Here is a 25,927-nt window from a genome sequence, read left to right as displayed (position 1 = left end):
GTCTGATCGAAGTACTGGCTGAGGGAATTCATCAATGTTTTAGGAAATGATGCCTTTGTTCCTGTAAGAGTGTTCACCGATGAAGCTGTTATTAGTGGATAGGTCGAGTCCTAGGATAGAAACAAGAACAGTGTATCAACCGGTTGTACGATGATTTCGAGCCCTGTCTGTACTGTATAAGATGGAATTCTTTATTAGTCCAGTCAAAGGGCACCTTTCGAAGTCAACCATCGAAATTCTATGTAAGAGAACAGTAGGAAAGCTATGGTACATATCGTTAAAGCTAAGAGTAGATCGGGGGTGAGATGCCTATCGGGGTGAGATGCTTAAAGCTGGCATTTCCGCCGGCTCTCAACAGATCGCGACACCAACGTGCACGGCAATCGCTAGCTGTAGTATGGGGCGAAGGCAGCGCTGTGTATCGCTGTGGTAATTGTTTCTCCGCTTTGGAAGCAACAAATACAAGATATGAGCTAAAACTGACGCCTTCTTAATAGTGCACAGCTATTTTCAAGAGCGTACGAGCGTCTGATTTATATAGTAGAGCCAAATGCTGCACATGTTGAGTGTGGAAGATACTTTGTAGTTTAAGTTGCCATCCGCCGTTGCCACACAACAGCTATGTTGTGCCAGTCATGGTAAGTGGCATCTCACCCCGATCCTCGGGAGACACGCCACTGTTTTCTCGGGGTAAGATGCCGAGTCGTATCCCTCAGGTACACAGACTTTCTTTTCGTACCAAATGCCTTGAACGTATGTTAAAACATCAAACAGGGGTCAGTCGTCTGAAGAATCCCTACAAATGACTACGGAACATGTAAGGATTGGTGAAATGAATTGTTTTAGAGCTTCCCAAGAATATAGGATCCCATATAGAACTCTGATACGACGTCTGGTGAAGAAAGATGAAAGGAAGCATGGCATGGGACCACGAAGTAAGCAGTATATTATTAATTATAATGTTTTCTTTGATTATGGAGCAAAGTAAGAATAATTTCTAACTGAAATATTAATTCACCTAAACATTAATGATTGGATTACACTTTTTTAATTCCCCTACCTTTTCTCAGTGATGAATAACCATCACATTATAATTATTGTTATTATTTATAGGTAGCCTTGGAGAAGACAATGAGAAACAATTGCGCACTTACATAAGACAGTTGCCAATGTGTGGAGTTCCACCAATTGGAGAAACTCTCCGTAGGCTGGTATTCCAGTTTGCAGAAAGAAATGGAATTCCTCATAGATTTTCTAAAGAAAATCACATGGCAGGTTGGGAATGGTTACAGTCCTTTCTGAAACGTAACCCACAGCTAGCTGCGAAGAAGCTACAAGGTATCTCTATTGATAGGTCTATGGGAATGAACAGAGAAGCTATTGCAGCATATTTTTCTTTAGTTCTGGATGTGTTAACAGTAATTGGGACCGATGACCTTAGCAGTCTGGTACCTTTAATCTCACAAACCAACCAATCTTAACAGCAAATTCTTTATTGGATACGCCTGGCCGCCTGTACAGCATGTACGAAACTGGGTTTCAGTTGAACCCTAGGGCAGACAAAGTGATAACAGAAAAAGGTTTTCCTTCTTTGTATCAAGTAACGTCCCAAGAGAAAGGGGAAACCATAATGGTAATCACTTGCTGCAATGCTGAAGGCAACTTCATTCCTCCAGCGTGCATTTTAAAAGGTAAAAGAAAGAAGTCTGAGTGGGAGGATGGACTTCCGAATGGTTAGATTGTATTTATGAACGAGAGATCAGGGTATGTCAACTCTGATATATTCATAGTTGAAAGACCACTTTATTCCCAGAAAACAACAAGGAAAAGTAGTTCTGCTTCTCGATGGGCACACCTCACATTCTACTGATCCAGATATGCTCGATCTTGCAACAGAAAATGATGTGATCATGATTTGTTTACCTCCGCATTCAACACACTACCTTCAGCCTTTTGACAGGAGTGTTTTCCAATAACTGAAACACGCTTTTTACAGGACAATGCGAAACTGGACATTGTGTCATCCTGGACGTAAAGTCTCAAGAGCACAGTTCCCAGTCTTCCTCAGCGAAGCCTGGAAGAGAAGGCCGCGGTGGTCTAGCGGTTCTAGGAGCTCAGTCCGGAACCGCGCGACTGCTACGGTCGCAGGTTCGAATCCTGCCTCGGGCATGGATGTGTGTGATGTCCTTAGGTTAGTTAGGTTTAAGTAGTTCTGAGTTCTAGGGGACTGATGACCACAGTTGTTAAGTCCCATAGTGCTCAGAGCCATTTGAAGCCTGGAAGAAAGCTGCAGTTCCATCGAATGCTCAATCTGGATTTGAAGCTTGTGGCTTGTGCCCATACAACCCGGAAAGTATTCCAGAGGAGGCATTTCAAATTTCTGAGCTGGTTGCTACTGGTGTGGCAGACAAGAATGCAGGGTATAACACCGACTTTAGAGGATATGCTCAGGTTGTTCTCCCACAGAAAGGCAATAGAAGACTTGAAGCACAGGTTGATAATGAGCCACTGCCCGGAACATCGTTCGAAGAATGTGCTGAAATCTCCTTGCAGTATAACTGTCATCTCACCCCGATGCCTGGGGTGAGACGCCTAAAAGACACTGTTCGTAAAAAAATTAAATACGCATATAATTACTAACGGTTTCGTAACGCCAACAGGCCTTTACATACAAAAATCTCATCAGTGAACAATATATCAGTGCTGATCCTAAATCCCCAATTCTAACTCGCCTTTTGAGCCTCCAGACCTTAAGTATGGCATCTTCCCCCGATCTACTGAAGATGCTAAAACCGCGTATTACCTGAATCCAGTCTATACATTTAATACTACCAGTATTTTCCTATCGAAATGCGTGTAGCGCTGGTAACAACGTCTTCTTCCACAGTAAAAGATATAAAGTAATGACGAAACAAGTAAAATTATATTGTTTGATTTATCAATCTGGACGGAAAATTCAAGGAGATAAAGATGATACTGAAAAAAACCGAGGAGTTATGTAGACTTTTTCTTTCAAACCAATATTTAAGGAGCCATAACTAATTTTCTGTAACTCAGAAATAAGTCGGAAGAATGTAAAATTCACTACATCATCCGCAAAATGATAATATTACAAAAAATTTATGGAGTTGCTTCATCTAAACGAATCGCGTTAGTCGCTAAATGCACAGCTAAAGAGGATCGCAGCTTCGTCTCAGTTCGGCTTGTAGCGCTACATGGCGATTATCGACAGTCGAAAGTGGGATAATTTTTTTAAAATACATTATCCGCCCACTTTCAGCAAAACCTGGAAGCCTCTCGCACAGCAGATTTTTTCCAACATCCGTTAACAGCTGCCTTTTCTGGCTGCAGGAGGCTGATTTTAACGTTAATTAGTAGCTTAACGATTGGCCAAAAAACGAAGAAGGAAGAGTAATTTTCGTTGTCCATACTTTCTGCAGGTGACATTTCCAAACGCTTAGAAAAGTCACCCTGAATAATACAAATCTCATCTGTTTGCTGTGTACTCGTTCTCTTCACACACGATGAAAGAATGATATAGGAAGACAAATGGAAACAGTAAATTGAATGCCAAGTAAAAATGAAATAGGAAGGCCAATGGTAATAGTGTATCGAATGCCAATGCCACATAACATATTTGTTCAGCAAATACCAATGATCACTTATAAGTGATTTAGATAAAATTGTGAAGAACTGACAATGATGCAGCTAGATGAAAAATTGGCTACTGTGGTCTGGAGTAAATCCTTCGATCAACTTGTGCATCACCAGCGTTACGGGGTTGGAATGGACCCGCAACTTTTTTGTGATTACAATAATCATTATCAAAAATGGTCTTAATTCTTCAGTTTTAACATTTGGTTGACAGGTAACAGCAACTTTAATTAAATTTCTTAAAGCGTTTATTAATGGTTCTGTCAACTAAATATTGTAACTGTTGAGAGAACCATTAATAGACGCTTTAAGGAAACCGTCTTACGTTGAAGGAGATGGACATTTATTTATTGATGACCGGTTTCGGACTGCAGTAATGAATATCAGTCTTGCGTTACACCAGTCCGGTTTCGGACTGCAGTAATGAATATCAGTCTTGCGTTACACCAGTCTTACAAGTGGAAAACTGGCCATGAAATCGAAAAGTGTGGTAGCAGATAACATGGCCTTTACATGTAATCATCGCTAACTGTCAGAGCGAGTTTGGGGCTCCGCTCTGACCGTTGTAACGCAAGACTTACATCTATGGCTGATTTGATAACGGATTTTCATCCTCTTCAACGCAAGACGGTTTTCATAATGGTTGTTGTAAAAATGAATTACTTGAAACAAACGATTGAATGAAGTGATGAGGGTAGGAAAGATGTTCTCTGAGTTACCGAATGTTTCGTGGTTTCCAGTCATGAGAAGAGTCCGTGGAAGATCATCGATTTTATACGAACGGCGACATACAAATTCTGTGCCATACACCGATATTCAACCTTCCCTAGATAGCCAACAATTTCAATAAAATACGTGTTGCTTGTCTTTGCGAATGTATCGTTTTCATTCCTGCGACTAATCGTTGAAAATTCGAAGGGGTAACCGAGTTAAGTAGACAGTTTCGTTATTTCAGTGACAAGAGGCCAAACGTAGCCCTCTCCGTGGACGTATCTTAACTTTACGAAGGAAGGAAGGAAGGAAGGAAGGTCAGTATTTAAGGTCTCATCGAGTGCACGGCCATTAAAGACGGAGCGCAAGCTCGGATTACAAAAGGATGGGGGTGGAAATCGGCCTCGCCTTTTCAAAGGAATTGTCCTGGAATTTGCCTTAAGTGATTTACGGAAAGCACAGAAAGACTTAATGTGCAGAGCCAGATGGGATATGAACCATCGTCCTCCTGAATGTCAAGTGTGCTAACCACTGCGCCACCTCAATCAGTTTAGTTCTGCGATAATACAACGCCAGACCCAAATACTGCTCGAGCCGAAAGTTCTCGTACCACCTATGCGGCAACGACGCACGAGTAATTACTGCGTCATTACGCTTTATCTTCAGCGCTATCTTTCGGAGCAATGCAGAAGATAAACCGGCTGATTACACACAAGTTTCACGCAGCATTCACGTGAAATTCGGCATTGGCTTTATCAAATGGCTCTGAGCACTGCCGTGGTCATCAGTCCCCTAGAACTTAGAACTACTTAAACCTAACTAACCTAAGGACATCACACACATCCATGCCCGAGGCAGGATTCGAACCTGCGACCGTAGCGGTCACGCGGTTCCAGACTGTAGCGCCTAGAACCGCACGGCCACTCAGGCCGGCATTGGCTTTATCCCGCGTCAAAGATCGATTCCTTCTTGCAAACAGGTACACTACACGCTCAGAAATTATTGTATTGGCGTCTTAACGGTGCTGGGTACAATAACAAGTAACTTCTTCCTGGCATCTTTTCTGGTATTCTGGTAGACAATTTTTAGTTCTCGATTGTTCCTTTCTTTCGTTTATGCTGACTTTTAGAAAATCTTTTCTCCTGGGTTATGTTCCTCTCAACAATAAAATATGTTAAGTTTTTGTATTAGTTCGTTAGAAAGACGTAAGAACTTACTAGGGAAGATATAACATGTAATTTTTTGGCTTTGATACACGGTTTTTGTCCTTCAAATGGCCGGATATTGGCGGTTAATGTCTCCTTATCTCTGTGTTCCTGCCTCACCCTGATAACGCCCTTCCGAAGGCAAGACTTTCAAATGAACTCGGAAAAAGCTGTGTGCTTACAGTGCACAGATGCTCAACAATGAAATCGATGCGATTTTTTCATTTATTAATTCGGGTCACAGATACGACATCACTACGGTAGATGTGTACTATTCACCAGCGTACATCGTACAGAAGTAAGAAAAAATTAGATGGTATACATTCTAAATATTGAAGCAAATCCTTGTCCAGCTCATCATGGTATTAACACCAAGTGAACAAATAACCCACGAACAGTCTGAATCCTACCGTTTTGACACACTAGGTGATCTGGTAGGTTATTTGGTGCTATTTTAAAAAATAACGTTCATAATGTGACTTATTTGCGAGGAAAGCAACTCCCTACCAAAGTCTTTGGTGCGCTGCACTTAGAACTGGGAACTGACCATCTTCAACAATTATTTCAAATTACTTTAAGTTCACTAATTAGTTCAACACGTTTTTATCTTACACAACTGCGTTATACTTTTACTTATACTTTTGCGTCTAGCGATGAAAATGTTAACACAAGACGGTATCTTCTACATTTTTTCCAACATGAGCTCGTGCCCAGTGGACCCCCACGTACCTCGTGACGAATGTTCAGTTAAAAATATTTGCCCCAGATTTAAATTTGTGCACAATGTTTACAGTAAAGTGCATTAACAGCGTAAACGTATATCTCTTAAAACTGTGACATAAGTTATACAACTAAGTAAACAGGTAGGACAACTTCCAAAAATGTTTTAAATCACCTTGTTTATAAAAAGAAAGGTGATGGCTGGTTTCTACCTAATACCAAGAGGGAAAGAAATAAAGTTATTTACTTTAATTTAATTTCAATACGTTAAATAAGAAGCATGAGATAATTAAGATAACACATTCTGCGTCACTTTTAAGTCAGCAGAGACAAGATAAAACCACTGTAATGTGTACATTTGCAGATTTACATATACATGTAAAAGAAAATAATAGAAGCTAATCTGTCTACATGTGGCCTTCACATTGGGTTATATCTTGTTCATATTCATGTGATAAATACAATTAAGAGAGATGGCTTAAAGCATGTGCAATGCCAATACGACTGACTTTCAATTTTTGGAATGTATCACATCTCATTTAAGGACACTAAGCTTTTGGAAGATTACTATCACCCATTGTGATACAGTACCTCACGGATACAGTATATGTCTGTAGCATATATTAGGAGTAACAACATTAAAACGACAACTCTCTGGTACTATTTAGGAGACTGGCGTGACTGTCTATATAGAATTTATTTTCGAGGAAACGGCACTGTCAAGTTTCATATTTTTTAGAACTGAAAGAGTTTATAATATTCGCTACTGCTGCAGTATAAGAATGTATCATTTGCAGAAGAGATAACACATCGATCCTGTATTAACAGCAGAGATTCAGTTGGATGCTGTGGAATTGTTCTGAAACTAGAGATGATGATACACCACTAAACATTGTAACTATAACTATAAAATGACCTATTATTTTAAGAGAGCAACGCAGTTATAAGAATAAAAGAATAAAGATGCACGAATATCACAAATAACTTCGAGGAAACACGTGATAGTCATAGTTCAATGTCGGTGTTAGATTTAGCAACTGTCCAGGGTAGTGGAAAGGAAATCGGCCTTATTTTGGATGCATGTGCTATGTGAGTATTTACTTCAAATAATTTACGGGAAACACGAATAACGCGATTTACAATTGAGAAAATATTAGAGAGAGCTTAGTGACGGACGAACGAGTGCTGAGAAAATCAAGTGTTCAGTCTCTTCTATATCTGAAGCATGGAAATAAGGATTTCACAATTACTTCAGTTTATTTTGAAAAGATTCCCAATTTTGAAACGATCTTTCATGAAAAATAAACTCAGCATTTTCCCTACAGGGACAAAATTATTCGATAGTTTGCACTATGACATTCAGAACGAGCCGCATTACTAAGATTAAGGACAGATAAACTGGATGAGACTTATCACCTAGGAAGGGAAAAATATGCCGTAAGAATTTTTAATTTTTTGGAGGTATTATACACTGCCGGAGAAAGTTGTAATGCCAAAACATAATTAATTTAGAGTAATGAAATTTCGGGAATACATTTGTCTGGGCAACATATTTAAGCGATTAACATTGCAAGATCGCTGGCAAGCGAGAGACAAGACAGTGCAAATGTCAAATGCTGGTACATTAATAACTTGTGTAACCACCAGCATGTTGAATACAAGCACGGAAACGTGGGTGCATTGTGTTGTATAGGTGCCGGATGTTAGTTAGTAGGATGGAGTTCCATGCCTATTACACTTAGTCGATCAGTACAGACAGACATGGTTAACGCTGTTTGCTCTTTGTGGATGACGCTGGAGTTGTCGTTCGATGATGTCTCTCTCATATGCGGTCGATTGGAGGCAGATATGGTGTTGTGCTTTGTAGAACATATTGGACTATAACAGCGGTATGTGGCCAAGCGTTATCTTGTTGGAAAATACCCCCTGGAATACTATTCATAAATGACAGTACAACAGGTCCAATCACCAGACTGACATACAAATTTTGCAGACAGGGTGAATGGGATAACCACGAAAGTGTTCCTGCTGTTATACGAAATCGCACCCCAGGCCCTAACTCACGGTGTGGGTACAGTGTGTCTAGCACTCAGACAGGTTGGTTGCACGCCCTCAACTGGCCTCTTCCTGACCGACACAAGGCCGTCACTGGCGCCAAGGCAGATCCATATTTCGTGAGAGGACATAACAGACCTCTACCCTGCCCTCCAACGAGCTCTCGCCTGATGCCAGTTAAGTTTCAAATGCTGGTGGTTTGGAGCCAGTGGAATGCACGTCTGTCTCGGAGCTGTCCTTGAAGTACTCGATTTGTAACTGTGGTGCCAGCTGCTACTCAAACTGCTACTCCAGAAGCAGTACTACACGCCACAGCCATACATCGAACACGATGTTCTTCCCTCTCGGTAGTGCCACGTGGTCGTCGGAAGCCTAGTCTTCTAGCGACCGGACATTCTCGCGACCACTGCTGCCAGGAATCATGTACATTGGTTACATTCCCGCCAAGTCTTTCTGCAATATAGCGGAAGGAACTTTCAGCTTCTCGTAACCCCATTACACGACCTCGTTCAAACACAGTGAGGGTTTGATGATGGCGCCTTTGGGCTTGACTAACATCAACACACCACGTTCAATCTCAAAGGTAAATAACGCTCACGGCCGTTACAACAAGTATTCAAAACAACACTGATTTGTATCCTCACAGTGGTGCTACTAGCGCCACTCATACGCGACTGGGGCAAAATTTGAATAGACACCATCATTCATGTGTAAAAACACGCGTTCCAACCTCCGTATGTGTCTCATAACTTCTCCTTGTTATTGTGATTTTTTTATTTTCGTCAGAGTGTTTAGGAACTTGTTATATGGATTTCTGAATTTCATAAATTTCTGTTATTACAAAAGATTTAAGCTGTAGTGAATTATTGAATAAATTGTTGAATACGTTTTAAATCTAAATCTAAATGAATATAATTTAAAATCTGTATTGAAACCCTCGTTGTAGATACAGTTTTTTAAAACTGTATTGTGAAATAATTATTTCTTCAGTGCTTCTTTGGAAGTTTAGAAAGATAACGCTTCACCTGAAGGGATTTATGGTAGTTTTAAGGCTCGAAAATGAATCTATTCTTGCATCCTAGAGGAAAATTCTTATTAACCTACCCCATAATGCTACACTTACTATCGACGCACCAGTCTGATCCTGCCTCTGAAAGCTTAAAGGCTTGGTTTTTTACAGGTGCATCGGGCTCTAAGTAATTTATAAGACTAAATAATTATCATTACTAGTGTTTTCACTACGATAACTAATTATGCTTTTACCAAGGTACTATTTTAGAGTCTTACAAAACTGAAAATCTTGCCTTTAGACGCCGTACATACTTAAAATCTAGATAATATTGTTTAAATTAAACTGAGGGTAGGTTGTCTATGTAATGACTCATGACATGAACGAAAGGAAAATATATACAGGTCTTAAAGGGATAACCAAGCGCATCAGAGTAGACCGCCAACTATGTGCGCGTTAGAACAGAACATTTGCATGAACAAGAACAAACGTTTCTAGAAGACGACGGACAACCTGTGCTGAATGCTACAAAAGTACACAGCTTGAAGGAAGTGTTAGGGAGGAAACTGAACAGGTCGACTCAGTGTTAGGTCAGTTAAACTTACCGTGAAAAGGAGAAGTAAGGCTCTGTTGAGATAAACTACCGGAACAGATTAGAGATTGCAAAGAACCTGGGGGGACTAGGCCCTCAATAAAGAAGGTGATTTGAAATTCCTGCCTGGAGGGGTCGCAGAGTAGAGTTTGGAACGAGCAGAATTCCTGAGGGCAGCATGGGGGGCGGGGGAGTGTTGCAGCGACGTCAGGGGGCGTTCCTCACATAGTGAAGGGAGGGCGCCTCCAGCATTCTTCCCGTGCTGTGTTAAGGCGCCTGGCGTGCTCCGCGTTAATGTTAAGGTCTGAAGGCGTGCGCTGATCTCTGGGGCGGCCAAGGCAGCTGCCAACATTCGTGCTCGTTTCATACCCCTATTTAAATAACCTACTTGGGCACCAAAATCGCGACGACGACCAAAGTAGAGAAGTTATAAAATGCTGATGGGCAATGGCAAGAAAAGTACTCCCGAGAACGATAAATTTTAGCACAAAGTACACATTTAAGTTTCAGGAAGTTGTTTCTAAAGATATTTGGTATGCAGCCTCGTACAGAAGTCAAATGTGGCCGATAAACTGTGCAGATAATAAGAGAATAAATGCTTTCGAAATGTGGTCTTACAGTAGAATGCTGAGTATTATAACGGGTATATATCAAAACTAATGAAAGGATACTGAATCGAAGTTGAAAGGCATTCTCTGCACCAAGAGATAATCTGAGTTCGTCAACGTCACTTGAACCAAAGCCTAACGAGGGTAGAACGTATGTCTCTACATGTTAGCAGCGGGGGGTGGGGGGGGGCAGTGGGGGTGGGGGGGGGGAGGTGTGGGGCGGCGGTGGGGTAAGTGGACTGCGGTAGCCTGTTGTGGGTTTGCGAACCACGGTGGGGACGAAGCCTCTCCGTCGTTTCTAGGTCCCCAGTTCCGTACAATACAAGGGCTTAGCACTTGAAGATCTACCAAAATAAATAAATTTATGCATTTAAATTATTAACAGTTACGCCAATCAGACACATTTGACGCTGCTCTTTTCCTGGGTTTTGTCAGGTGGCGATTCTTCTGCAGCGGCTGGGGCAACTGACGCTGGCAGCAGGCTTTCAAGGGCCCTAAGACTCTAAAAGGTGTAACGCAAGGATATAGTCCACATTTACAGCAAAGAAATAACAATACATGTCAATCAAATGGAATTGTCCAAATTTGGCAACCAGTCCAGAGCATTCGGAGTCATTTGGTATAGAGTCTTCAGATCACTGTGAAATGCTCGAAGTGAGCAGTGCTTAACAATATACCACATCCAGCTTTACCCATGTTAATGTGCTTCAGGTTTGAACAAGTTTGGGACGGTAGTTGATTCTTGAACCAAGAGCGGGGCAAAGGTTACGTGGCAAGAAACTGCAGTAGCAAGCTGCGGTTACCATCTGCTAGGGTACTTGAACTGTCCTCCCGCACTTACAGACAGTTCCGCGCAGCGCAACTGGCTCAGACATAGCCGGTGTCACTGACTGCACTACTTCAACTGACCTTCTGCTGTCAGCCACAAACAGCACGCATTCTATTTGACACACATCCTTAGTGTTACGGTAGTGTTGTCACTACGTTTTATCCAAAACAAGATTCAGATGAAGGATTAAAATTCAGGGTTGAAATATATCAATAATAACGTACTCGGGCACGCTCTCACCGCTAAACGCTGCTATACATAAGGCAAAAACAAATGAATGTCCTAAAGTAAACAACACATTTGCTGAAGTGGTTGTCTTTGCTACCTTCAATGAAGGTCAGGAGGTATTACAGGACCTGATGAATTGAATGAACAGTCTGATGAACACAGAATATGAAATGAGAATAAACCAGAGAAAAATAAAAGTATTGACAAGTAGCAGAAATGATATTAGCAATAACACGAGGAAGTGAATTCATTCTGCTACTTTGTAAACAATATGACACATGGTTGAGGAAGGAAAGGGGGGGGGGGGTGAGGAACAGATTAGCACAGGCAAACACGGCACTAATTGCCAAAAGAAGTATTATGTCATGAAACATAGGTCTTGAGGGCAAAGTATCTTATACGTCTAGAGCACAGCACTGAATGGAATTCAGTCATGTACTCTAGAAAAATCGGAAAGAAGAGAATCGAGGGATTTAATGTTACTGAAGCATGCTGTTAATTAAGTGAACTGATAAGGTAAGAAATTTGGAGGTTAGCCGTGTTATTTATAATACTGGAAAAAGAGATAGGATTATAAGATCTGTATTAAAACGTCAAGGAATAACTTCTGTGGTACTACAGAGACCGGTAAATGCTAAAAACTCTTGGGGAAGACAGAGATGTAGTATATCCAACTAATTGTCGTGGAGGCTTTGTAGCCTGCGACAGAGGTTAGCACAGGATAAGAGGTCGTCGTCGTTCCGATCGCACCAGTTGAAAGGCTGGCGGCCCCAAAACGATTTGGTCACTTACCTCCAGGGGACATACAGGGTCCAGTCACATTAATGTGACCACCGTCTATATTCGATGTCAATGAGCAATAACCATTCATAGACGGCAGTGGCAGCACTAGCAGTGGAGGGTATATAGAGAATGTCGGAGGGGATTGGAGGGGGGGGGGGGGGGCGTGGGACGTGGAAAACAGTGAAGTTGTTTTCGTAATGAGGAGATGGAGTGATTTATCTGACGTCCTAAAGGGTATGATCACTGACTTTCATGCCAAGAGTGGAAGCGTTTCAGAATGGCTAAGTTTGTAAATTGTTTCCGTGCTTCTGTGGTTAAAGTGTATTGTGGATGGGAAAATAGCGCAGTATGAAACAGGTGCGGAGGCAACTGTGGGTCACGACGGGCTATAGATGACAGCGGTGAACGGCGGTTGCAGAGATGTGTATGGGTGAATAAACGTGCAACTCTTGGGCAACTGATCGCCCAGATGAAGAAAGGGAACGTTGCTGCGTATGGGCCTCTGCAACAGGCTCGTGCACCCATGTTGAGTGTTCATCTGCGCCGGTCCTTGTGGTCGAGCGGTTCTAGGGGCTTCAGTCTGGAAGCGCGCGACCGCTACGGTCGCAGGTTCGAATCCTGCCCCGGGCATGGATGTGTGTGATGTCTTTAGGTTGGTTAGGTTTAAGTAGTTCTAAGTTCTAGGGGTCTGATGACCTCAGATGTTAAATCCCATAGCGCTCAGTGCCATTTGAACCATTTGTTCATCGGCGATGAAGGTGGAATTTGCATATCGGAACCACAACTGGAGTCAACTGAGTGGTGACAGGAGGTGTTTTCAGATAAATCACGTTTTATGCTCCATTAGAGAGATGGTCGTTGGAGGTTTGCGTGTAATGTGTGATATGTCAGAAAGCAAACTCACTGCAGCAACGTTGTGCTCCGGAGAATATTTTTGTGATATTCCCTGGTGATCTTGTCATTCTTGGAGGCATAGCGGATCAACAAAAGTATTAATCTATCCTTGAGGACCATGTCCACCCGCACATGTCGTCTGATTTTCCTGGTACGACATCTAGTAGGACGATCCCATGCGTCGCACACCTCGTGGGTTGAAGGCACCAGGATGAGTTTACCATACTCCCCTGGCCCCAAATTCCCAGGATTTAAATCCAGTTGAGATCCGTGGGGCCATTTCGATCGGACTTTTCGCGCCATGGACTCCCAACCGAGAAACCTAGCGCAACTGGCCACGCCGCTTGAGGCAGCATGGCCCCACCCCCTCTCAGCATCTCCCAGAATATCAGTGATTCTCATTCTGCATGTCATGCAACAGTCCTCCCTACAAAAGTTGTTTATTTAGGCTTGTGTTAGGTGATCACATTAGTGTGACTCGCCAGTGTAGTAACTGGAAGCAATTTGTAATTAAAGTGGCAAGAAGACGATGTGCAGACCCAAAGGGCTGTGGTGCGCGAGGAGTGTGAGAGTGTGTGGCGGACGGGTGTTGGTGGAGGGATTCATGAGTCATCGCTCACCTTCCAGCGGAAGGTGATCTCCCAGGCGAGCTGCGGCAGCACGTTGAGCAGCCCGTTGAGCAGGTCGGCGACGCTCAGCTGCGCCATGAAGAAGTACATCCGTCGGCCAGCCCACCGCCTGCGGGCACACACCACCGTCAAACGCTCGATGGCTCTTACCGCTAAACACAACAAAAATACATGAGCACCCACGTGTAAACTTCCTAAACTCATTATCATTAGAAACGTCTTGGCAGATCAAGACTGTGTGCTGGGCCGAGACTCGAACTCGGGACCTTTTCCTAGGAGATAGAGACGAGGTATTGGGAGAATTGAAACTGTGGGGACGGGGCGTGAGTCGTGCTTGGGTAGATCAGATGGTAGAGCACTTGCCCGCGAAGGCAAAGTTCCCGAATTCGAGTCTCGGTCTAGCACACAGTTTTAATCTGCCAGGAAGTTTCATATCAGAGCACACTCCGCTGCAGAGTGACAATTTCATTCCTTATCATTATGTTTGCTCATTTCCTCATTACTACAATATATATGTTCGGATTTTATCAATAATGGGTATGACGTCGTGGTTATTACAGCCAAAGATAAAATTTCGGATCAGTCACCTATCTACAGTGCGAGAAATGCTAAAATTTATGCGTATCGAAGGCCAAGGCTTTAGAGATTCTTGTATAGTTATTTTGAATATGAAGACCTTCGAAATGCGTAAATTTCAGGATTTATTCAACAGTAGATAGGAGGTTGAGCCGACATTTTCAGATTAAAAATACGGGATTTTCCGGCATTGAGTGGTCCCCAACGCCCCAGTAGGCAGGACCAACTTGTTCCTCACGTTGAAGTATACAAGATTCGAGTCGTGAGTGGAATATCGGCTATCTTTCATTAGAAAATTTACCGGCGTCCGCATTCCCAGTTTCACGAAGATACATAGAGAATTCCGAAAGTAAGTCACACATCTCACCCCAGGCTAAGACCATTGAACAGTAAGATTGGCACATTCTCTGAAACCAGTATGTGTTCCGGATTTCCTGCAGGCACAGTTCTGCAATGGTATGGCTAACAGATGCATTGAAGTGTGCAGGTGAAATGGTGCGACAACAGCAAAGGCCATTGACGGAATGCATTAATGTTGTTCCTGGTTAATGTTGTTACCAGGGTCGTCAACAGCGCCAGATGTAGCGTGATCAGTGTGAAGGGCGTTGATATTTCATGTACTTGTGAGAGATAGCGTTGTCAACACATGACGAGTTTGAAATGTGCCTCATTTTGGGTCTCCATAAGGCTGGTTGATCGAACCGTGCAATATGCAGATTTGTAGAGCATTCATATGTGACATTGGTCCGACGTTGGACTGGATGGGAGCATGAAGCCTTACTCTTTGTCAACTTTCCAGTCGACCACGTCTGACCACCACATGGAATGATGGCGATATTGTGGATCAAGCGTATCGTAACCGTTCCACACCTACCCCTGCCGTCTGAGAACAAGTGACGGATTCCCTGCAACATTTTGTTATCCCATTCCATTGGCCGGAGATAAACAGCAACTAAACTGAGCATTTACCGTCCCATACGCACGCTGCCGGTGACACCACAACACAAACAGCCGCGTTTGGATTGGTGACGTGACTGGGAAACACAGACTGCTGATGGAAGGCGTTGCATTGTTTCCAGTAACGACTCTTGTTTGTGCTCTACGACAGACGACCATCGTCGGTGAGTATGGCGACAACCGGGGCAGATGTCCCTTTATTCCGGTATTTTGGAGAGGCACAGCGATGTTACTCCTAGCATCATGGAGTGGAAAACCATCCAGTATGATTTCAGGTCACGGCTGGTATTGTTTGAGGTAACTCGGGCAGCACAATGGTACGTCACGGACGTCCAATGTCTTTTTGTATTAACTGTCATGCGACAGTACTGTGGCGCCATTTCTCAACAGGACAATACTCATCCACACACGGAAGGTGTCTGTATGAACTGTCTACGTGATGGTGAGGTACTCCGATCGCCAGCAAGATGCCTACATCTGTCCTAGATCGAACATGCGCGGGACGAGTTCGAACGTTATAACAATATGTTTACTTTTGTGCGTTAACATACTGCTATAATTGGCGGTGATAATATATTTGCAGAGAAAAACACATAATGATATATATTGTATTTTAGGCCAATAGACATAACTAGTTATTGTAGTGGTTTTGAATTCCTTTACTGATCAGGGCTAAATGACTATTGAAAATATAATTGTTTTTGGGTATCTGAACATGAATTTCCTAAGGGACCGATGTATATCATGCCTTTACCAGTAGAATAAGGTGCGGAGAAACTATTTCACCGTATGCAACTTCCGTCCGATTTCGACGAAACAATATGTGACTGTGAACCATCAAAATTTGCAGAAACATAAAAGAAAATTAAATACCTATGGTCATGAAGTAGTGAGACATAGGTTCTATACTAAATAATTAGTCCTTACACAAGTTCCATTTAACTTTGAATTTATGGCAGTCGATATATAACGATCTTACATCTTTTAACATTTCCAGATACACGTCGCACAATATAGCTTCTCACATGGATCTACTGCTATTCAGTATGGCACTTTCACATTACCGTAAAATAATATTTTTTAAACAATAATAATACGGTGGCAAGACATGCGTGTCCGACACCAATTACGAGACACAGAAGAATGAGTAACTGTTCATCGAGAATATCTCGTACACAAAAAAAATGAGTAAAAATGTTCTTCTTTTGTCCGCCTTTCACGCAGCGGCTTTCAAAGTCAATAGTTTACTGTGTCTCTGACGGCGCTTCCACAATAAACGCGTCACGTCACAGGACGTTATCTGCTAACTGTAGCTACTGCCGACCGCCTACTCGGTTAGTGAGTGATTTAAAATGGTAGGGCAATCACATAATGTTACAACGTTCACCTCGTCCCAGTGTCAGTATCCATGAAGTCTCTTGCCTCAGGACAGGATTTTTATCTGGCGCGAACCAGGAACCAGATACCAACCCCTTAATGTCCTTGAAAGAGACATGTATGGAGGTCGTGGTTTGATGGTGTGGGGTGGAATTATCATTGGTGCACGAACACCCCTGCATATCTTTGACAGAGGAACTGTAAGAAGTCAGGTGTATCGGCACTTCATTTTGCACCAGTATGTCCGCCTTTTCAGGGGTGCAGTGAGTCCCACCTTCCTCCTGATGGATGATAACGCACGGCCCCATGGAGCTGCCATCGTTTAGGAGTACCTTGAATCAGAAGATATCAGGCGAATGGGGTGGCCTGCCTGTTCTCCAGACTCCATCGAGCACGTCCGGGATGCTCTCGGCCGAAGTATCGCTGCACGTCTTCAAACCCCTACGACACTTCAGGAGCGCCAGCCAGTGTGGCCGGGCGGTTCTAGGCGCTACAGTCTGGAAACGCGCAACCGCTACGGTCGCAGGTTCGAATCTTGTCTCGGGAATGGATGTGTGTGATGTCCTTAGGTTAGTTAGGTTTAAGTAGTTCTAAGTTCTAGGGGACTGATAGCCTCAGATGTTACGCCCCATAGTGCTCAGAGACATTTTTTGAACTTCAGGAGCTCCGACAGACACTGGTGTAAGAATGGGAGGCCATACCCCAGCAGCTGCTCGACTACCTGATCCAGAGTATGCCAACCAGCTGTGCGGCCTGTGTACGTGTGAATGGCGATTATAATCCATATTGATGTCGGGATACATGCGCAGGAAACAGTGGCGTTTTCTCAACTTATCACCAGTATCGTGGACTTACAGATCTGTGTCGTGTGTGTTCCCTATGTGCCTATGCTGTTAGCGCCAGGTCTGTGTAGTGCCACGTTGTGTGGCACCACATTCTGCAGTTATCCTTAATTTATGAGCATGAGTGTAGGTCCATCAGATTTTTATGTTTGAGGGTCAGTAAAAGAGGTCCCCTGCAGTCGAAAAGTTAGGAGACGGATTTAGGCTTGTGGTTTTGATAATTCTTACAGCCGAGTTTTAACTAGAGTTGAACAATGTTTTCAAATGGAGGCTATTCTTGCACTAAAGTTACATCATTTAGACCGCCAGCTGTAAATAAAAGTAAGCTTAATTTTGTCGCATTACAGCTTAATTTACTATCCACTGAGAGAAGGCGCGTCGAAACGTCACGCGGCAGAAAGCGTAGGGACGAGCCGGTGCACGTACGTGACAAGTGCGTTCATTCGCGTGAGTGAAACACCCCGCGTAGCTGCAAGTTTTCTGAATCGCCTGTGCGACTTTCATCATTATAGTAACGAAGTTAGAACCAGTATGTCGACCCTTACAGACGTCCAGTAAGGGAGAATGACCTGTACCTACTTAGGATGACAAAACAAAACAAAAAATGGCTCTGAGCACTGTGGGGCTTAACATCTGAGGTCATCGGTCCCCTAGAACTTAGAACTACTTAAACCTAACTAACCTAAGGACATCACACACATCAATGCCGGAGGCAGGATTCGAACCTGCGATCGTAGCAGTCGCGCAGTTGCGGACTGAAGCGCCTAGAACAGCTCGGCCCCCGGGGCCGGCTAGGATGACAAGTAGCAAAATCATCGAAGATGGTAAAGGTGGTGAAGGAAACTGGTCGTGTCATTTTCAAAGGAATCATCCCTAAATCCTCCTTAGTTTGTGTAGGGATGTGGCGGGGATCCTAAATCATGATGACTACGCAGGAATATGAATCTCGTTACTCCAGAACGGAGGTTCGGTATGCTATGAACTACGCCATTTCGCTTGCGGGGGCAATTCAGAGATTATTCTGAGAGATATAACAACAATAGGTATTTTTCTGGTTCCCTTTTGAACTGAATGGCAATATTCGGATGTTACATTACTGGTCATTAAAATTGCTACACCCTGAAGAAATGCAGATGATAAACGGGTATTCATTGAACAAATATATAATACTAGAACTGACATTTGATTACATTTTCACGCAATTTGGGAGCACAGACCCGGAGAAATCAGTACCCAGAACAACCACCTCTGGCCGTAATAACGGCCGTGATACGCCTGGGAATTGAGCCAAACAGAGCTTGGATGGCGTGTACAGGTACAGCTGCCCATGTAGCTTCAACACGATACCACAGTTCATCAAGAGTAGTGACTGGCGTATTGTGACGAGCCAGTTGCTAGGCCACCATTGACCAGACGTTTTCAATTGGTGAGAGATCTGCAGAATGTGCTGACCAGGGCAGCAGTCGAACATTTTCCGTATCCAGAAAGGCCCGTACAGGACCTGCAATATGTGGTCGTGCAATATCCTGCTGAAATGTAGGGTTTCGCAGGGATCGAATGAAGGGTAGAGCCACGGGTCGTTACACATCTGAAATGTAACGTCCACTGTTCAAAGTGCCGTCAATGCGAACAAGAGGTGACCGAGACGTGTAACCAATGGCACCCCATACCATCACGCCGGGTGATACGCCAGTATGGCGATGACGAATACACGCCTTACAATGTGCGTTCACTGCGATGTTGCCAAACACGGATGCGACCATCATGATGCTGTAAACAGAACCTGGATTCATACGAAGAAATGACGTTTTGCCATTCGTGCACCCAGGTTCGTTGTTGAGTACACCATCGCAGGCGCTCCTGTCTGTGATCTAGCGTCAGCCGAGCTGATGGTCCATGCTGCTGCAAACGTCGTCGAACTGTTCATGCATATGGTTGTTGTCTTGCAAACGTCCCCATCTGTTGACTCAGGGATCGAGACGTGGCTGCACGATCCGTTACAGTCATGCGGATAAGCTGCCTGTCATCTCGACTGCTAGTGATACGAGGCCGTTGGGATCCAGCACGGCGTTCCGTATTACCCTCCTGAACCCAACCATTCCATTTCTGCTAACAGTCATTGGATGTCGACCAACGCGAGCAGCAATGTTGCGATACGATAAACCACAATCGCGATAGTCTACAATCCGACCTTTATCAAAGTCGGAAACGTGGTGGTACGCATTTCTGCTCCTTACACGGGGCATCACAACAACGTTTCATCAGGCAACGCCGGTCAAGTGCTGTTTGTGTATGAGAAATCGGTTGGAAGCTTTCGTCATGTCAGCACGTTGTAGGTGTCGCCACCGGCGCCAACCTTGTGTGAATGCTCTGAATAGCTAATCATTTGCATATCGCAGCATCTTCTTCCTGTCGGTTAAATTTCGCGTCTGTAGCACGTCACCTTCGTGGTGTAGCAATTTTAATGGCCAGTAGTGTCCTTGTCTCCAATTGCTGAAGTATGAAGAAGTGTGAAAGTTTTAAAAGGGTTTTGTAAAGCACTGTGAAACTCTACGATAAGACACATAACACAGCTACCTTACGGCTAGACTTACGAAAGGTACCCACTGAACATCGATGCAACAGTTAGCAAAAACGTAATGTCTCCGTGTTATGATATGCTCCATACAGTATCTTTAATGTTTTGTCCTTGCCGCTGAATCGCAATTGTATGTTGCTCAAGCTCTTGTTAACCAGCCGAGTGCAATAAGAACAAAACATGAACTACCGAACAACGCAAACAAGTGATCATCAGCCCGTCGAATCTACTACTAACCGTAAGACTTCTTTAAATGAGAAGACTCTATGAGGAACTAACAATTCAGTCCTTGTTCTTCAAATAGTGGAACTTTCCGGAGATTCTGAGATATTGAGGGTGCTAGACCAGTTTTCTGTTCTTCCCACACGAAGAAAAGGGAACATTTCAAACCATCTTCATCCAGATATGATACTTTGGCGGTTATAGGTTTCATGAAAAGACAATTACGTGATTTCGACTAAGTGTCCTTTTAATTCTATTGCACGGAGTGATTATGGAACCATCTTAAGTGAGCACGCTTGCTTAAACGTGCAAGCATTGATCCTAGCGAGGTATTCTGTTTTCCAAAATATGGAAAAGGTTTCACACTCCTCCACAATAGGTGGAGGTGAATATTATCGTGTAATTATGGCCTGTATTGGGAAAACAAAGTAGCTAGGGGTTTCAGAATCTCTTAAAGCACAATGTTTCGAGACCAAAGAGTGTCTTTTACCAACTATCAGAATTTATGTTCATCATATTCCAGGGCGGTAACTTTGTTTTGCACACTAAAAGCGGCATGGCGCGTGTCAGGTGGATGCCTGAATCATTTTGTCCAACCCTTGTGCTGACATCTTATTCAAGAACGTCTCCTACCAGTACCGACAGAAAACTAATACTTTTGGGCTGGCAGATACCTGACTTAATGAAAAAAAAAATGTCTCTACAGATAAAAAGGTACAAGTGTGACGATTCCGCGTTACTAGTGTTCTCGATTCTTATCAGAGCGATGATGCATAAAATTTTACAAATTCAAACAGGAGCTACGCAACTAATTATTCGTTTAATAGATGTGCATGTGTGATGAATAACATTTTTCCGTAGCAGGCGTCGACAGTATTATTTCTGCGTTAGTGACGACGGCATAGAGCAAGATAGGACACAACTACATTTTACTGGTATCTTTGTTGTTAATTACCACAGCACTCGATAGTGGTTGTCAGCGTGAAATCTTCACTAAGTAAAATGAGTCGGCTTTTACTGTATACTGTATCCACATTACAAGTTACCCATGTCGACCCTCTCTAAGACCATCGCACAAAAAGAGTGCAACTTTCTCAGAAGAGAGTACATATTCCTGATTTACTACAGACACACTTCTGCTGTGGTACGGATAAGGAGCGAGTTTCAATCGTCGAGGAACTGCAGGATTATTAGAACGTTCCGAGTTTTATTTACAGAGACTTGGTGAGTGTTGAAACATAGTGCCACGTATCTGTGTCACTTTGAAATGAGTGCAGCATTCAATAAAGAGTTTTTGGCCTGCAACAATAATGTGTAACTTATTTTTTGAAGTTCTCGCGTACCAACGTTTGATGCTCAAGTGGTTTTCTGCATCTAGTTTGGCTCGTTCTTGATCTTTACAAATAACGTCACACTGCCCACAGTACTACTTTAATAGCATAAAAGATTAGAACAATAATAATTGTTTTCATTATAATAGTTAAACCCACATTTCTCACAAGATAGCATCTCCATGGAGTAACAACAATGGGATCATCATAATCGGTTTTGCACTCCAGCTACCGACGTTTGAACCTACATCGTCCTTCACTGGGTATTGCCATCTCTTCCTGAATTTCCTACCAGTTTGTTAACAGTCGCATCTATGTACAGCTATTGTTTAACTATCCTTACCTTGACCGCTTGTTTGAGATGGTCAGACTATCTCAAACGCTCGCTTTTTTTACTTTTCCTTTCAAAGACGTGTACACTCCAGTTTGTTCCCATATTTTATCATTTATTACCCTATCCTTCCTAGTTTTCTGGACCATAGTTCGTATGAACTTCATTTCTCCAACCTGTTTAGTTGTTTGCAGGTTCCTAGACCATACGTTATTATAGGAATAAGATATGACAGAGAGAAGTCTCGATCTTAAGTGGAATTGAGTTGAAGTTGTTAGTTCGGTTAATGATCTTTTGGTGTAACATGTTGTCACTTGAAACGATGCACGTGGAGGTAGGAGAAACGCAGCAAAAAGAGTCAATAGGAAGCGGGAATGGGGGGGTGGGGGATGGGGGAAACGAGTAATGGAGTGACCATACATACATGGAACAATTTGACTAAACCGCCCTCAGCCGCAAGAGCTGTAGTTTCAGTGGAAGCGTCACTACTGAAGGCGTCATGCTTTAAGTGGTACTTATTTTAAACTTTATAGAACGTGTTCTTAATTACAGAACAGTTTCGATTGTTTGCCCTGATCACGGCGCCGAACAGGTGAAAACGGCAGCGAATTCACGTAATGTGATATCGTTCACTATGGTTACAAGTTAGGAAGAGTAGTCATGATGTTTTCATTAGATGAGGTAACTATTGTTTTCTCTATTTGCAGCTACTGGTCTACAGTCTTGATACACACTGAAATCCTCGCGCTGCGGTTTTGGAGCACGTCGCTAGAAGAGTCAAAAGAAAATGGCGCAGCGCACTGATGAAGCGTAGTGTCGTGCGGTGATCTTGTGACTGCATTTCCAGGGGAACAACACTGCGACAGTCCGGTGCTGAGTAGGTGGAAGCGTACGGCATAGTGCAGTGGCTAGGTGCCATAGATGCTTCCACTGTGGTCAAATAAGTCAGGATGACGAAAAATCAAGTAGAAAACCATCTCTCTACGAAGAATCGGGAATCACTAGAGAAAGCTGGTGCTCGAAGACCGGAGCATCGCAGTCGAGGGGGAAAACTGAAAAAAATCAGTTACGGGTCCTGTTTCGACAACTTGCACGACATAACATTTTGAACATGGCGAAGGTCTCTGCTCTACGACTGCTCACAGAAATTGAAAAAAGCCCGCCAAACCGAGGCAGCAGCGGTAATGTTGCAGAGGCGTCTGCTCATACCAGATGAGTTCTTTAACTGCATGATCACCACTAACGCTTGCTGAGTGTATCATTGCGACTACGGTGCACCCCAAAGGGTACACTGGAAAGCCGCGGGGGTAGCCTAGCCGTTCGGTCTAGGGAATCTTGTCACGGTTCGCGGGTCTTCGCCCCCCCCTCCCCCCCCGCCCCCGCCCCTCCCTCCACCCCCCGTCGGAGGTTCGAGTCTTTCCTCGGGCATGGGTGTGTGTGTGTGTGTGTGTGTGTGTGTGTGTGTGTGTTGTCCATAGCGTAAGTTAGTTAAAGTTAGATTAAGTAGTGCGTAAGCCTAAGTCCCGACGACCTCAGCAGTTTGGTTCCATAGTCCTTACCTCAAATTTCCAAAACACTGGAAAACGTGTACACTGCTTGACAAAAAAGGAATATGCACCCAAAATAGATGGTCGGATTTAAATGTAAAGTCGTATATGTACACGCCATCGGCGGATATGCATTGTAAATGATTTGAGTTGCAATTCTATGTGACAGTAAGTGCGGCCACCAAAGTGCATTAGTTCTGTTGGTTTTCAGTGTTGTTACCATGTCTGTGTGACATATAAGGGGTGCGAACGTCGTCAGATGCTGGGTGATCACTGTGAAGGAGACGGGACGTCGCATACTAGTGCGAGACAGTGTTATCAGAACCTCACAGAGTATGAAAGGGGTCTTATTGTGGGTATCCTTTGGCCAGCAGTTTGAACACGCAGGTTGTGTAGTAAAAGATACTGAAATGGCAGCTATGCCATATGCACCACTTTACATAGGCCTCTCCCCAAAATAGTCAAAAATTTCTTTTCGCATATTGATTAAATCAATTAAAGCGCATTGCAATGTTTGGATGAAACTGCGTCTACGCAGGCGGAAGGAAAAGCAATGGAGATCGCTGTGAGGTCCTGACCTTGTGTCTGTGCTGCATATGGTTTCGCCGAGTCAGTACTTGGCTGTCACTTGTGCCAATTTCCTTTTTTGTCACCTCGTACGTGCAGCCTTAGGGAAGGCTATCATGTACCACTATTTATAGTTTTATCGTTTAGAGTGCAATAACAGCTGAACTGAGGCAATGGGGAAGATCATTGTGTCGCCCTGAGCACGTGGTTCTCCCAGTGGCGGAAAAGGAAAAACCTCAAGTTGGTTTTACTGTAGTAAAAAATAATCAAGTCACATGCAAAGCTTAAAAAAGTTTTATTTAAACTGATTATACTCGTTTGCTTGTATTGAACACTCTCTCCCATTAGTCTCTTTTTAATCACAAAGAGTGATACTTCTTCAAAGAACGGTAGTTCAGTTAAGCACTGATTCAATTTAAGTGCCAGATCATTACCGTCATGTTTCAGTAGTTGTGAGGGCAAAAGTATGTTGAATTTTAAATGATAAATATTTTCTTCAGGAAAACATTCTCTCATGTCGGTCGTAACATGGTCCAGTGTTAGAACAGATACAGTTCTTTTCCAATATTGTCGATTCCGTTCCTTTCTAGTGCGCTGGATAGAGGGCGTATATAGTAACAATGCGTTTTCAGAGACCTCTTCGAAAGTCACAATTACAGGAGATATACGCATCAATAGTTTTCCATACCTAACTCGTTTGACGAGTTAGGTGTGGGGAAACTATTGTTACGTTATTAGTAAAACTACTGTTACAAGTCTCGTAACAATATTTGCATTGAGAAATTACTGTGAAGTACGATTATTAATTCTTCAAAATCAACTTATCACTCTCACTCTTGACTAATCTTCACACTTGCACTTGCTACAGCTAGGACCTTTTACTTATTCATTATTCAGTCTTAATATTTCTGCTTCTGAATGTAAACTAGCTTCCTATTCGACAAATAGTCCGTATTTATAACGCTACGTATAGAAGGTCCTCTGTACAAGAAAACAGCAGAATATTCGCGACTTTTCTCGAACAAATTCCAGACAGAATAACGTATCGAGCTCTACATCCACATCTACATCTACATACATACTCCGCAATCCACCATACGGTGCGTAGCGGAGGGTACCTCGTACCAAAACTAGCATCTCTCCCTGTTCCACTCCCAAACAGAACGAGGGAAAAATGACTGCCCATATGCCTCTGTACGAGCTCTAATCTCTCTTATCTTATCTTTGTGGTCATTCCGCGAAATATGAGTTAGCGGCAGCAAAATTGTACTGCAGTCAGCCTCAAATGCTGGTTGTCTAAATTTCCTCAGTAGCGATTCACCAAAAGAACGCCTCCTTTCCTCCAGAGACTCCCACCCGAGTTCCTGAAGCATTTCCGTAACACTCGCGTGATGATCAAACCTACCAGTAACAAATCTAGCAGCCCGCCTCTGAATTGCTTCTATGTCCTCCCTCAGTCCGACCTGATAGGGATCCCAAACCCTCGAGCAGTACTCAAGAATAGGTCGTATTAGTGTTTTATAAGCGGTCTCCTTTACAGATGAACCACATCTTCCCAAAATTCTACCAATGAACCGAAGACGACTTTCCGCCTTCCACACAACTGCCATTACCTCCTTGTCCCACTTCATATCGCTCTGCAATGTTACGCCCAAATGTTTAATCGACGTGACTGAGTCAAG

At 43.3% G+C, this 25,927-nt stretch overlaps 1 protein-coding gene across 1 annotated transcript in view; it reads right to left on the bottom strand.

The window, feature by feature from the left end:
* Nucleotides 1-25,927, bottom strand: part of LOC124713077 (arg8-vasotocin receptor-like) — a 200,351-nt gene that overhangs the window by 106,243 nt on the left and 68,181 nt on the right. Inside the window, exon 2 of the mRNA XM_047242925.1 lies at nt 13,909-14,026. Coding sequence (XP_047098881.1) covers nt 13,909-14,007 — 99 coding nt within the window. The 5' untranslated portion in view covers nt 14,008-14,026. The remainder of the gene's footprint in view (nt 1-13,908; nt 14,027-25,927) is intronic.

This window comes from Schistocerca piceifrons, chromosome 1 (assembly GCF_021461385.2).
Source record: "Schistocerca piceifrons isolate TAMUIC-IGC-003096 chromosome 1, iqSchPice1.1, whole genome shotgun sequence".
Taxonomy (NCBI): domain Eukaryota; kingdom Metazoa; phylum Arthropoda; class Insecta; order Orthoptera; family Acrididae; genus Schistocerca; species Schistocerca piceifrons.
Note: the sequence above shows the minus strand (reverse complement) of the source record. Positions and strands in the feature narration are given on the sequence as shown.